This window comes from Arachis stenosperma, chromosome 10 (assembly GCF_014773155.1).
Source record: "Arachis stenosperma cultivar V10309 chromosome 10, arast.V10309.gnm1.PFL2, whole genome shotgun sequence".
Lineage (NCBI taxonomy): Eukaryota > Viridiplantae > Streptophyta > Magnoliopsida > Fabales > Fabaceae > Arachis > Arachis stenosperma.
In genome coordinates this window covers 6627153-6642725 of record NC_080386.1, presented here as the reverse complement: position 1 = coordinate 6642725, position 15573 = coordinate 6627153, and the positions used below count along the sequence as shown (strand labels likewise).

The 15573-nt window shown below is 29.5% G+C and overlaps 1 protein-coding gene and 1 non-coding gene across 2 annotated transcripts; both read right to left on the bottom strand.

Annotated features, from left to right (window-relative positions):
* Positions 1-657: 657 nt before the first annotated feature.
* Positions 658-731, bottom strand: TRNAV-CAC (transfer RNA valine (anticodon CAC)). Its single transcript has one exon. It is a non-coding gene; the product is annotated as a tRNA-Val (tRNA).
* A 1343-nt stretch (positions 732-2074) lies between these two features.
* On the bottom strand, positions 2075-4084 carry LOC130954145 (WAT1-related protein At1g68170-like). Its single transcript, XM_057880881.1, has 4 exons — positions 3786-4084; positions 3185-3707; positions 2806-2957; positions 2075-2720 (listed from the first exon to the last, which is right to left on the bottom strand). Exons 1-4 carry the CDS (start codon positions 4040-4042, stop codon positions 2537-2539), a joined length of 1116 nt encoding a protein of 371 aa, XP_057736864.1. The 5' UTR covers positions 4043-4084; the 3' UTR covers positions 2075-2536.
* Between the last annotated feature and the right edge of the window lie 11489 nt (positions 4085-15573).

Below are 15573 nucleotides of genomic sequence, written 5' to 3'. Positions count from 1 at the left end.
AAATCACGAGGATCCACTCGTGTCGTGTTTGTTTTCCTTGCTTTTAATTTGTGCACTAATCTTTGAATTAAAATTTTGCACTAGCTAGTACCAAACACCTCACATGCGTATTGATGTTGGTCGTGACCGTGTCAGTTGTCACAACATATTTTCAGAGGTCAGTGAATGAAGTAAAGTGAAGTTTACTGATGAGTGATGACCTTGAATGTGGTGAATTAGGCCTTAAGCATAAGCAATACCGGTAAAGAAAGTTGGTAATAGTAATTACTGACGGATGTAATTTACTTTTCGTAATTAATTCTCTAAGTTTCTGCTTCTTATATTATTAACCAATAATAAATTTTTCAGTATACATCATACGTTCCTTCAAATCACGAAACATGAACAAACTTTAATGAGTTTATCTTCAACAACAACCACCCTCTCACCAATGCCTTATTTAATTAATTATATTGTCCTACCACTACAGCTACGAACAAACATCAGAATATTATTATTATTATTATTTATTACAGATACCAAATACGAAATGAAGTAATAAGAGATGTAAATTTTGACATGGTCAATTGGTTGCTTGCATTCAACCCCTCTCCTCCTCCACGGTGGAGTCTGTAAAATTTGACATGGAAAAAACCATTAAAACTAATGTCAAATTAATGTCTGGGCCCGGGTTCGAACCGGGGACCTCTAGTGTGTGAGACTAGCGTGATAACCAACTACACCACCCAGACTATATGTTAATGTATTTTCCTAGTTCTTATAAAACAATAAAAAATACGAGAAAAGTGCATATCCTACACATTCATTTCATGTTGTTTTTGAGAATTGTTGAGACTGTATAGATGTATTAGGAAGAAATATATGTAGGTATAGGTTACCTGGTCCGCATTTAATCTGACACTTGCGCTCACACCTTTGCTGAAGCCTTACTGCATCATGCATCCAAACCATAATATAAACTCGTGTGTTTAAAGTAGTACAATAATAGAAAAAGCTAATTGAGCTAGAGATATGAAGAATTGAAGATCAGAGAAAGAGAGGACTAACAGTCGCCTGGAGAAACACAGGCAGTTTGACAAGCATCAAGGCAATCGAAAGCATCAGACTGAACGCTCTCCATTTGGGAACAAATGATAAACAAAAGCATCACCACTGCACCCATCTTCATCTTCAGCTTCATCATTTTCCTTAGTTTAGCAAGGGTGGGAACTCTATATGTAGTTAATTAAAGGGACAAGGATTGATGTTATTATCTCTATCTGTATAGTAGTAGCCAGCACATGCATGTGTGCCTACAGCTGTTGACTGCATCTACATACATTTGTACCTGTCAGCCACCACTATTGAATTTTTCAATCGTGCCCACTTATCCTCCGTCCAATGTATGTTTCAAGTAATCGACTGCCATTTAATGCTTCTTTTATCCAATCTTCATATTTTCAACTTTATCGTCTAGTGTGTATTATTTTTTTTATTTTTACATTATCCTTTAATTCAACAGGTAAATGATTAATTTGCCGTTTTATTTAAAAATTTATTATTAATTAATAATTTATTGTATATATAAGATAGAATTCGAATCTCAATACTTACTCAAACATACTAATAAACTAACTATTAGACTCACTCAATTTGTTTTGTCCCGTGTGTATTAAACTATTAATATACAATCAGTCTGTTATATTAGTTTCGAGCAAAGTATCGTTTTTGTCCGATCCCCAACGTTTGGAGTAAATTCTATTTTTGTCCCTAACGTTTAAATTGTCCTAATTGTATTTCTAACGTTTATAAAAGTGATTCAGTGTTATCCTGCCGTCAATTACATATCATGAACGCTTTAGTTTCCACTCCGAAAAATAGCTTATCAAAAGTTAAAACTAATTCCTACAATATTTACATAATTCACTTTTCTAGGGACATAATTAAATCTAAACACAAATAATGGATATAATATTAAAATCGAACACATCCAGGTGAGACCTAATTGAGAATGAATACATCCACGTGAGAATAATTGAAAAATATAATCTGATTTGTTAGTATAATTGATAGTAGAATAACATTGAATCACTTTTATAAACGTTAGGGATACAAATAGGACGATTTAAACGTTAGGAACACAAATAGAACTTACCCAAAATGTTGAGTACAACCACGATACTTTACTCTATTAGTTTCTCTTACTTGGGCCGGTGATTTTATTAGGGTCCATCCAAGTAGCTAGACATCAGTTTATAAGGAACGGTTTTTTGTTGTTTGGTTTATTAAGAAGCCCATATCATATATCTCCAATACATAGATGCAAATCTGTTAATACCAAAAAAAAAAACATGCAAATCTGTCTAATCACTAATCACTAATCAGCGGCGGCTACGGCTAGTGGATAAAAGAATTTAATTTATGGAACAGAAGCAATGGACAAGGACACATAAGCCAATATAGATCTTCATTATCTTAGTCCACAACACTTTATATTTAGAATATTTAACAATAGATCTTCATCTTTATTCTCTTGCTGGACTCTAATTTTCCCTTATTATTGTTGTTGCTCACATTTGACAACTGCCGTGGACGTAACAACTTGTATAGTCTGTTGTTGATCCTGCTGCTGTAATTGCATGATTTCAGATGGCAGCAACTGAGTTACCTTTTTCATCTCTTTGTTCTTTCCCCATAGAACTATGTATAGTCCACACACTATTAGTATTGCTCCAATCACACTGCATATATACCAAATCATATATCTATATTAATACTAAAACCAATAATAAACAACATACATACAAAAGTCTATTATATATGTACCTTCCAAGATACAATTGCTCATCCAACATGAAAGAAGCAGCAACAGCCACAAGCACAAGCATGAGAGGGTTGAAAATGGAGGCAAATAGTGGCCCTCTCATTTGTATGCACCATGCTATGATAAGAAACACTACTCCAGACCCCACAATTCCCTACACCAATAACAAACCAATTAATTAGAAAGAAGCTAAGTTAAGAGTAATAATACAAGGTAGAAACTCAGGTGCAGTTGATTTCACGTGAAATTGATACTTGAGAGCCGTTAGATAAAAATTTAGTCAAATCAATCAAATTATCTAACGGCTCTCAGGTATCAACTTCACGTGAAGTCGAATGCATATGAGTTTTCACCGTAATACAATATAATGTATGTATGTACCGAATAAACAGAAGCCAAAAGCCTGATATTCCAACCAAGCTTCCATTGATTGAGATCCCTCTCAGTGCAAAAAGCAAAAACAGTGGCTTGAATAGCTGCTGCTGTAAGCATCAAAGCTGTGCTTGAATTATGACTTGGGTATTCCTTGGTCATCTTAGCCTGAATGATGAGCCAGGAAGCATAAGAGAAGCAGCTAGCAATGGCGCACACAACCCCCAACAAGTCGTTACTACTTGTATGCGTATTATGATCATGTGATGGGTTCTTCAAAAGGTTGACATGGAATGGCCATATATTAATTTGAACCCCTTTGACAAAAGTCAACACCATTGCCCCACCAATTCCAATCAGCGTTCCAAACACCTTGGCCTTTCCAGCTGCTCCCCCCAGTTTCAGTTTCTCAAAACCGAAGGTTATGGCCAACACAAAAGTGATACCTGGTATGAGGTTGTAGATGGCAGACACAAACGTTGCTGACGTCAAAGCCAGCGCCTCATAGAAAAGGTTCTGAAACAAACTTCCCCTGTAATTATATATCATCTATTAATCTTATTTGTATATATAAAAACTACCCAAAAAAAATGCTAATAAATTCTCATACCCAAACAAGCCGCAAAGAAATGACATGAAAAGCACCCTCCAAGTCATCTTTGGTCTCTTGTTCCTTTCGGAAACAAGAGCAAGTGGAACAGTGAAAGCAGCACCAAAAGCGAGACGATAAGCAGTAAGAACTTTAACACTCATCCCATCATTGATGGCAAGCTTGTAGAAGACATTGACAGCAGTGAATGCAACCTGCACCAACACCATTAGAATCACGGGTTTCAACCCGCTCAATACATTCGCCATACCCTTCATCTTCACTACTCACTACTTCCTTGCATTGCAACAAGAGCAGCAACATAAAGGGGTATTTATAGCTATAGCACTATTCAAAAAGATTCAGATTCCCAAAAAAGAGTATCTTTTAATTTACAAGTAGTTATAATAATTGTTTTCACGTACGTAAACGTAACACACAGCTAAGAGGCATGCACGCTTTGAATTATTATTCACATGTGCCTCTTATGAAATCAAATATACTAAAATCATTTACTATATATTTATGTATAAATATGCGTATTATTATTTATTTTTAATTTTAGTAATCAAGTGCAGGGTCAATGAGGACGTCTTGCCAATTAGACCTTAGGCTTTAATTTTTTGAACTTTAATTCAAATTAATTAATTCATGTGCTTTTCTCAGACAAAGACTTGGACATTGGAGATATTGCTAGACAAATTAGACCCCTTATGTTTTTTCCGGTAAGGTACTTGGAACATGTCTTTGTTTATTTTCAATTAGTGGACTCATATCATCACTACTTATATTATTGTAGGACCCTCCATTCACAATTTCGCATCAGAACTCTTTTGGTATTTTTGTGTTATGTTTGCATGTCCTTCATCGAAATTGCCATTCTTCATTTCTATATTTGCTAAAAGTATTATCAGAATTTTCTCCACATTTTATTTAATTAAAGAGGTGATTGGACATTTGATTAAAAAAAGTAACTACCATTTCTTAATTCTAAGGTTTACCTTATGACTTAGTAGTAGCACATGATTCTCAGCATAAAATTCTAGTGGTCTAGTATTTTCCTTTTTTTTTATTAATTATAAGTAATAATATTGGCAAAAGAATGCAATTTTGATGCTAGAACTTTTAAACATTGGTAATTTAAAAAGATACAAGAATTCAATAGCAACTTGGATAATCATTGAGCTTAAATATATATAAATAAAGCACGTCCAACTTCAAATTGAGAAGACCCTCTGCGAAAATGTCAATTATTTGTAATTAGTTTAATAGTAATTGAAAGAACGTGGTAATAATGAACTAATAACTTTTTGGTACAGGGAACGAGTTCACTTTTTGATATATTATTTTTATTTCCATGTTGTGATCCCCATAGAAACAGAAGAAATTAAAACACACAAGAATTTGATGATACATTAGCATGTGCTACATTTAACTCCACCTACTCAAAGAGCCTCCTCCGGTGGAGCCACCCACATCCTAAAATCTCGCTTTCTTATCGACAACTTCTCACAAAATCGCAGCCAAACCAATTAAACTCTTCAAAAGTATCACAAAATCCGTTTTCTTTTTTTTTTTATTATTATTATTTGAAAGAAATTCAACTACATTATTTGTGATTTGATTGTTGATACAAAGCAATATGCATTACTCAAATTCATGTGATTAAGAAGTTGCACTCAGTGCGAGCTTTGCTTTATCTTATGCTTTTCTCTTAGACATTACATTAAATATAACAAATTAATTAAAGGGCCTAATCAATCATCATCAAGACAGGCAATATAATTGTGTGTATGTATATCAGCTTGGTTTGATTTTTTTTTCCAAAGAAAAATGAGAAAACAAAAAGGGAGATATGATAGGATGTACCTACCTACCATTGATTCAATGAATCAAATTGATGAATACTTTTAGTTGTTATCCAAATGATCTAACTAGGGAATCACTTTTGGTGGCCACAAAACAACTCATTATAACAAAAGGTGCCACTATTGTTGTTGTTGCTACCTACAAATCATAGAAAGATGTACTAGTGGTGTCACATTTACGTGTATCCTTCCTAGCTAGGCAAATCTCCTCAAGTGCAAACTCTATGTCTCCACCAAATTGTTATGAAAAAGTGTAGTGAGATCGACAATCAGCCAAGATATCACAGAATAAAAGGTCAAATTATTAATTTAAGTGTTGAATAATGATGATATATAAGAGGTGTAATTAGTTAGCTAGAGTGTGGTTATTATCGGATGATTAATTACACTCTAAGCAAGCAAATAAATACATAATATATAGTTGACAATAATCGGTCCAGTTATATTTATATATATATAAAACCTTATTCCTTAAGTGCATTCAAAGAAATAATACTGAAGCTAAGGTGGATGGAAACAGAAGCATGAATAATGTGACATTGAACAAACCGCCGCGACATATTATAGTACGTATTATTATCTGTATTTTGCAAAGTCAATTACAAGAAGTGATCTCCATATATAGTTTTCTTAATTTCATCAACGACTAATTTTTGTCCATGACAAAATTCAATTGCCGCCATCCAATATTGATATATATATATATATTGTAATAGTAGGCATTAACTATTTACGATCCAAATGAAAAAGAAAAAGAAAAAGTAAGAAACTACTAATGAGTTAATTATAACTTGTTATCACGGTGAAAAGTAGAAAGCCATTATTCAATGTACAAGGTTCATCAAAGTCACAACATGGTTCCACTTCCTTAGAGAAGACCTATAATTGTTTTTTGGTTGCTCACTTGCTCGTAGTATTTTTTAATCCGACAGATTAACAACTAATTTATCGCAGATCTGAGTTTTATGTAAGAATTTGTCATTAGCCAATAAATTACTATATGCATAAAATAAAATTCAAACTTTCAACACTTAATTAAACAGATAAGTAAAGTGATCACTCCACTAACCAAAAAAGAGCATAAAGTATAGCATGTATGGCCCAAACCCAAATATGAAGGAGGGGCCATCATGATCCATTAAATCTAATAATGAATATTTCATGTACATTGCATATTATTCTTAGGAAAGAATTCTAAACCGTTCGCTGTGTCTGGGGTAAGCCAAATTAAATGAAATGCTGGAATAATACAGAATACTTATCTTGTTTGATTGAAAGCCAAAAATAAAATAAAATAAAATAAAATATTCTAAGTTCCATATGTTATGGGCATGGCGGTCTGCTGGGGCATTTTTGAATGATTCTTGGTAAGCATGCACCACAATGTAAGCTCCATATTGTGCCAACTCTATGTGAGCATATATACACAGAACCAATACAGTAGCCTACTACCCTAGGTTCATTTCTCGTGTTATATTAATGTTTCTTATTTCTATTTTGGCATTATGTTCTATACCAAATTCAAATGGAATGAAGATTGTGCACTATATATATTGTGCAGGTTCATTTAATCAACCAACCTAATAAACTAATGTTCCAGGATTCGTCAACTATTCACGATCATAATTGATAAAGATATCTCATGTACTGCTACTTAGTAGTAGAACAACTATGGAAGAAAAAAAAATTACCAAGAATAATTCCATAGCTGAATTAAAAGGAGAAGAGAAGGAATAAAATTTGAGGTAACGTAAAAAGGTAGAAAAGTTAGAACACATAACATACCGTACCACATAAATACACAAATGTAGCTATAATAATATAACATTCTTAATATGAATAAATAAAGAGTTAATATTTAAATATGTTTTTGAAAGATAATTTGTCTTTTAAATTAGTTTTTAAAATTTTTTATTAATTATATTAGTCTCTAAAAATTATAACCGTAAATTAATTAATCTTTCAGGAACTTTTAAAAAATATATATAATATATAATGCCACGTATCATAAAATAATTGGTCAATCAATTATAATTATAAATATATCAACTAATTATTTTATAACATAATTTTAACCTATGATATTATTATGATACGGAACATTTAAAGTAATGTATTATTGTCTAGTAGATAAAAGAAGTAATGTGATTTATAATTTTATTTTTTTAGACACTAATATGATTAATAAAATATTCAAAAATAATTTTTTTTTTATAAATGAATTTGAGTATTAATTCAATGAATAAATGATTGATATAAGATATTTATTTTGAAATATCTGGGTAAGTTGGAACTATACGAAATGGCAACTATATGTGATGCATCCATTACTGTACTCCGATTCTGTTATCCATTCTTACTATATGATTATTACGAGCACTTTTCATCTGAACCCATCCCTATATGAAGACTTAGTTTCTTGATATTATTCTTTTCTCTTAGATGAATGATCACTACTATCAATTATCGCCATCATTATTCTGTTTGTCACAGTTACATCCACCACTTTCCCTATCATTTTCAACTCTCACGACAACCTGATTTTCTTCAAATCCATCATCACCACCACCACCAGTGACGGTCTCCGACGACTCTTTGCTCTTGCCCCACAGCACCATGTACAACCCCATCGCTATTAGTACATGAATAATAAACATCTTATGTCATAAAATCACTCATTCTAAAACCACTCATACCAAAAACACTAAGAATCGAACTCTTGACCTTTCGGATCTAAAGTTTTAATATCATGTCATGAAACCACTCATCCCAAAAGTTTAAGCTCATAGAAAAAGGTAACATTAATTGTTATATCTCTAATATTGAATCGGACATCCCTAAACCTCCATTGTACACATTGTACAAATATTTCATTGGCTTCTTATACTTCCTCATAAATGTCACTTCATTTATGTATGATTATAAAGATTTGAGGATGTATTAATATACCTTCCTAATTTGTGGGTTTACACCTTAGCCTTCCCCGCTGCACTCCCCAACCCTAATCAATGCATACAATTACTGATTAGAGGCAGTAGTAACGAGAAATGTTGGTTAATTGATAAGTAAACGTGATGAGCAAAGGATGATTATTATTACTTACCCAAACAGGCCACAAAAGAATGACATGAAAGCAACTCTATCTCCAAGAGCTACTAATGAATTACTTTTAGGTTGCAGAGTGCGTGGTAATGAAGTTAATTATTAATCACCTTTCAAAAAAAAAAAAAAGAGCAAGAGGAATAGTAGAAGCTGCAGCGAAAATGTCTAACACTCATGTCATGGTTATTAATGGCAAGTTATAGAGCACATTTACCGAAGCAAGTACAATCTGCACTATTACCATCATCATTGAGTGTTTCCATGAAGCAATTAAGAAGCTAGGTTGCATTCTGCGTGCATTTATATAAGCAAAAACAAAACATGGAGACCTCATGCATGCATGCATGCATGTATGTAGCCTTTGATTCAGGTTAGTACATTGGAGTCTCATTTTATTTCTATCTTCTTAACTAAACTTACTTTTCTATCTTCTAATATTTCAAAACCATTCCATTAATTTAATAATTTAACATATAAAGTGCTTTTTATCTTTTTTCAGTTACACCACGGGACACCATAACTACTAGCTAATACTGACAAGAACAAAAGAGTTGTAAATAAATATAACTACTCTCTCTCTCTATTCCTTTTTTTTACTTTGACTTTCATCCTGTGATTATTCCTAGCTACCTTTTCTCTAAACTTCATCGTCATGTATGACCTGGCCTCATAATGTAATAAAGAAGCACAAATTCAATTCTGCTAGTATCTTCTTAATTTCAAGATACATTATTGGTTAGTTACGTTACACTACTTATTTATCCTAAATATTTTTAATTCAATGGCTTAATAAAAAAACTATTAGAAAATAAGAATAGGGTTCTGCTAGATAGACAATAAAATTGAACAGCATGAATAATAGTTTGGAATTTTGATCCAACAAAATTAAAAAAAAAATATTCCACACAAATTACCTAAAAACAAATTTCATCTAATAATTCAAAAATTTTTAACCATTTATTATACCATAATTTATCAAATCACCAACTTTTTTTCTCAAACTCATTACTGTTATCATCAAGAGCAGAACTAGATGAAATATTAGAGAGGGCAAAAAATATGTACACAATAAAATAAGATTAAAATAAAATTTTAAGAGGGGTTAAACTGAAATTTACATATATTTTACATGAAAAAATTAAAATTAGGGGGCTGTTGCCCCTCTTTCTCTTCATGTAGCTCCGCCCTTAGTTATCGCCGTCGCTTGGTCTCCAACCAGCCCCTATTGTCGCCGCCAAGATCCTCCTCACCGCCGCTGGTTCGTCAACAAGGACCATTATCGACGTTGCTCTCCTCCAAACTGGAAACGAACGGTGCTGCTGGACTCCTCCTCGCCGTCGTTGCTTGACTTGCCATGCATCATCACCGACGTCACTCACTTCTAGTGAAAATAACCATCTACTCAAGGATAAAAATAATCATCTACATATCTAGTGAATTGAACATCTAGCATATTTTAATTATATATACCTAAATCCAATCCAATCAAATAACTATCCACATAAAAATTAAAATAATCATCCGCATACTTACTAAAATGACTATCCTAAACTAGTCGTGATTAAATATCAGAATTTGAACCCAGGGAGGCGACAAACAAAGGAACGGAACTTATCAAAATCCTCGGTGGAAAGAGTGGCACCATCATAGAGGTCTTGAGTTTCGGAATCAACCTAAGAAAAAAGAAAGTCGATGAGGAGGTTGAATATGTAGATTCCGAGACTATAAGAGGCCAACGTAGAAGCCCTAAATCAATACATTGTTCACTATATGTCTATATACATTATTTCCCTATATTTTTAGGAATACGTGTTAATTTTGTCTTTTAAGAAGTTCATTTCACCAAAAATAGTGTGTAGTAGCGGCAGTAGCGACACACCAAAATGGGAAGAAGCAGACTTCCACTTGGAATAAAGCTAACAAGTGATGCTTCAAAAATTAAAGTTTCAAATAACATTGGTTCAATTCCCACTACAAATATAGGGGACTTCCATTCAACTAACCTTGTTGGTGAATGACTTAATTAGCCTCCGCTGTGTTAGTGTTTTTGTTTCGGGTTCATTTTCCACACCTAACATTCTCAATGTGCAATACAGCAATAATATAAACGAACATTTTTACATCCAGTTGAGTTCATTTGTATTTAATTTCCGTTTTCCGTTTCCAATTTGATTCCTTTTAGTGCTTATTTTCACTTTTTGGTTTTGATCAAGTATAGATTGGAAGGCACTTTCTCCTGTATTGATTTTTTTTACAATTAATTAACTTTAGTTATGGTAAATTAAGATTTAATTTGGATGCTAAAAAGATCTATGCCTATGACTGGTGCATGGTTATTCCAGTTTTGTTACACATGGCGATACTTCCCAGTGACATCTTCAACTTTTGCATAAAGGAAGCTGAGTTGCTCGTGGTGGCAGATGATGTTCAAAAAGTGTATACAATTAATAATATTTATGAAAAAAACCAAATTAAACTTAAAAAAAAAACCTTGTTATTACTACTTTATATTTCAATATTTGTAATATATTTAATGAAATTCAACATTTTTTTAACAAATTAAAAACATTATGCAACCTTTTTTGTTTAAAATACAAAAGACCTCTTAAAGAAAGACAGCATCTACATATGTTCCAATTGAATTACAATTTCTTATAGGTAGCTAGGTACATTTAATTTAGGTTTTAAGAGCAGGAACATGCATAATACTATAATAGTAATATAATAATGTTAAGAGAAAAAAAAAACAGTTAAAACTTATCTTTATTAATATTTATTAATTATTATAAATATTAAATAAAATAAATTTTGATTATTTTTTTGTTATTAAATATTACTGATAGTAATAAAAGTACAGAAATAAAAAAAAAGGCTACTTAGATAAAGACGTCTAAAACGTCTTTTTTTAAAGATGTTTTTATGTTGTGTTTTAATTGGTTTCTATATAATTTATTCGGTGTTCCTCATCACATATTATTAAATTCTTCAAAAGATTTTCTTTCCAAAAATAAAAAAAAACTTTAATTTGGACTAAAACAAAAATGATTATTTACATAAAAAAAGATATCACATTCATCAAAATATATATATAACAAATTCAAGCCTCTTAAAATTTTTATAAATAAAAAAATAATTAATTTATATTCGTACAATATATAAAATAATTACTATATTATTATTATGTTATAGATTAATATTCACTAATTTAAATTTTCTTTTTATTTTTAATATAAGCATTAGAAATAAATAAAATTTTTATAACTAAATATAGTGTAACAAAATATATATAATATTAATTAGTTCTTAAAAAATTCTAAAAAAATAGTTTCTTTCATTTTAGTAAAATAACTATTTATTAAAGCAGACAAATTAATTATTTTTTTTCTCATATACAATTTTTTTAAGATATAAAAGTAATTAATTAGGACATTAGTTAAGATAATTAAAGTCACTATTTCATTAAATTTTTTAATTTAAAGAAAAATTTTAGTTAATTTTGGTATAGAAATTACGAATTTGAAAACATTGATAAAAATTATGTTGAATTTTGATTTATTTGATTCTCATTTAAATTAATCACTACATAAGTTAAAGTTTTATTTTAAAGTTATATTCGAACTTTAATCTAATTTTTAAAGTTTCAATTTACTTAGTTTGATTTTTTAACTTAGGTATCCGTGACTCATATTAGGGTTTTAAGTGTTTAGTTGAAAAAAAAGGTAAAAAAAAATTTCAATTGTCACATCAAATAGTCGCTAGAATGTATAATGTAGCAGTCATTAGTTCATCTCAGCATGTCGTTAACGATTTTGTGAGACAGTGACAAAAATAATATTAGGAACCAATGTGAGTCATAACTATTAAGTTGGGAGACTAAATTGAGTAAATCGAAATTTTTTAAATTAGATTGAAACATAGTTATTAGAACCGAACCAGTGATCAAACCGGTCAAGCTACTGGTTCACTGATTTATTGGTTCAACCGATAAATCACTGGTTGAACCGATAAAATCGGTCTCACGTACATATAAAATATAAAATAGTTAAAAACTTAAAATTAAAATTTGAAATACATATCTTCACTAACATTTTATGAAGAATCAAGTCTCAACTTTTAAAAATAACTAATATAAAAAAATCATAAAATTTTAATACTACAATAGTATCTTATTTTGATATAATAAAAAAATAATTAATTCACAAAGTCTATCATCTAACTATAATATCAGTAGATTTTAACACTAACATCAAAACAAATAACCTTAATCACAATACTAGCAATAAAATAGATCAAGTAAATTAATAAATTTTTAGTGAAATTTATATTTATATTAATAATGATATATAATTAAAATATAATTAATTTTAAAAATAGAAAAAATAAAAATTAAATTAAATTAGATATTTATGTATACTACATAATTAGTATTTGTCAAATATAGTACTTAGAAGTACAATGGTTAAGTGGTAAGTAGAGGTTCCTTTTACTCCAAGGTTCTTGGTTCGAGACCTTGTGGAGACATTTTAAAAAATGTTTCAAGCAGACCAGTTCGGTTAGACTGGTTTGCATCGGTTCTTACCGGTTCACACCGATTTTATTCCTTAAACGGTCCAAGGAGTAAACTGAACCGGACTAGGGTCCAGTTCTAGTCTAGTTCACTAGTTTTCCAGTCGAACCAGCCGATCCAGACCAATAAGTATTATCTCTTTGTTGACAATTAAGTTGTTTTAATGGTAATTAAGATCTAATAATGGTTTATAATAAAATAAGCATTTTTTTGCAACAATGAACCTATAGTAGTAGTTAGGGTGTTCATAGATTAGACATATCCATATAAATCCACATTATTTATCCGTATCTGATCTGTAATTTGAGGATATGATCTGATCTGTAAGATTATCGGATTGGATCGAATTAGATCCACACTCTAATCAGATAAAAGTAAATATGTTCAAAAAAGTAAACAAAAAAATTATTGACTTTTTTTATAAAAATAAAAATTTTTAATATTTTTTATTTTATAGATATATTTGATATCTGATCCAAACATAAAAAGTGCGAATATCGAATTTGATCTAATGAGTTTAGTGCGGATTGGATCAAAATTTCAGCCATATCCCATCTGTAAACACTCCTAGCAATAATAACTAAAAAATTATAATGATTATATTTTTAACTAAGAGGAAGTGCAAAAAAAATACTAAATACACGAACATTTAATCAAATATTAAAAAAAAATTTTACTTTAAAATAGTTGGACTTTTTTTGCTCATATATATATATATATATATATATATATATATATATATATATATATATATATATATATAATGTAATAATAATAATAATATGATAATTATTTTATATATCACATAAATATAAATATTTTTTTCTATGATCTTAAGAAAGGTTTTGTAAGTCCCTAACCTTGTTATCGATTTTTGTAGTGTTAGCCCTCATATTATCAATTTGATTCATATATAATTCGGATGATAAGTTATTTGGTGACGTGCTTCGTTTTTTACTGTGATATACTTGTTTATTATTATTATTATTATTATTATTATTATTATTATTATTATTATTATTATTATGTACATTAAAAAATAACAAGCCAAATTATTGCCATAACATAATAGAAGTATGGAAGTTTATCATTCTTCTCTAATGGAGGAAACAAAATTCTTTTTAATAGTTTATTTAACGTTTAGTAGAATAAAAATAAATTTTATTAGAATAAATTTTAGTACGAGTTTAATATTTTTATTTATCATAAAATATTTATAGAATTACTCATAGATAAATTTTGGAAAAAAGAAAAAAACCATGATTTTTAATTTTATTTTTAAATAAATTTTATTTTTAATTTTAAAATAAATTTTATTTTTATTTTTTAATAATATTAATTTTTTACCGTATATAATTATTCAATTATTTTTTAATCATATATAAATAAATTACTCTTAATAAGACTTTTTGTGTTATTCAATTATCTTTTTTAAAAAATAATTAATTATTAAAATAGTTAAATTTTTCACAACAAAAATAATAAAAAAATTATGAACGAAAAAAATTAACCATCCTGATAATTTTTTGTATTTTTATTCATATTTTAATTATAAACATAAATATAATTTAATTATATTATTTATGAAATGTGACTATAGATAGATGTAGATAAAATTTAGTTATATTACTTAAATATAATTTCGTTGTATTATATTATTTATAAAATTTTATTATAATTATGACAATAGAATTGTTCTTGTATTTTTATATGTGTGACTAATTGGTGGTGTTAAAACATTACTCTTAATTATAAATAAGGTTTATAATTTTAAAAATCAAAGACTCAATTAAAAAGATACGAAAAAAATGATGTTAAAATATTCTAATTCTTTAAAATAAATATATTCGAAATTTAATTAAAAATTATTTAAAATTTAAACTCAATAAAAATTTATATTCAAATAAAAATTATTTAAAATGTTAAAATAATTATTGTTCTTTAGGGTATTCCATTCTCAAAACTGAGTACTAGAATATATGAGACTTTTTTGGTGTGTGTTTCAAGGTTTGGAATTTTAACACAAGAAGTTAGAGCCAAGGATGTCTCTTCGTATAAAGGCTGTGGTAGATAAGTTTGTTCAAGAGTTGAAAGAAGCATTAGATGCTGATATTCAAGATAGGATCATGAAAGAGAGATAGATGCAAAGTTATATTGAAGAGCGTGAACGTGAAGTAGCGGAGCGTGAAGCTGCATGGAAGGCTGAACTTCCTCGTCGTAAGGTATCCATTTCTCTAAAATTTATAATGTTTGTAGTGAGTTTTGCTACAAA

Bases quoted from the DNA above. Each gene is read 5' to 3' on its own strand.
- LOC130954145 (XM_057880881.1), bottom strand. From the start codon at position 4,042: ATGAAGGGTATGGCGAATGTATTGAGCGGGTTGAAACCCGTGATTCTA. The intron at 3,708-3,785 runs GTATGAGAATTT...ATATAATTACAG, and splicing joins TTTCTTTGCGGCTTGTTTGG to GGGAAGTTTGTTTCAGAACC. The intron at 2,721-2,805 runs GTACATATATAA...GTATATATGCAG, and splicing joins GAGCAATTGTATCTTGGAAG to TGTGATTGGAGCAATACTAA.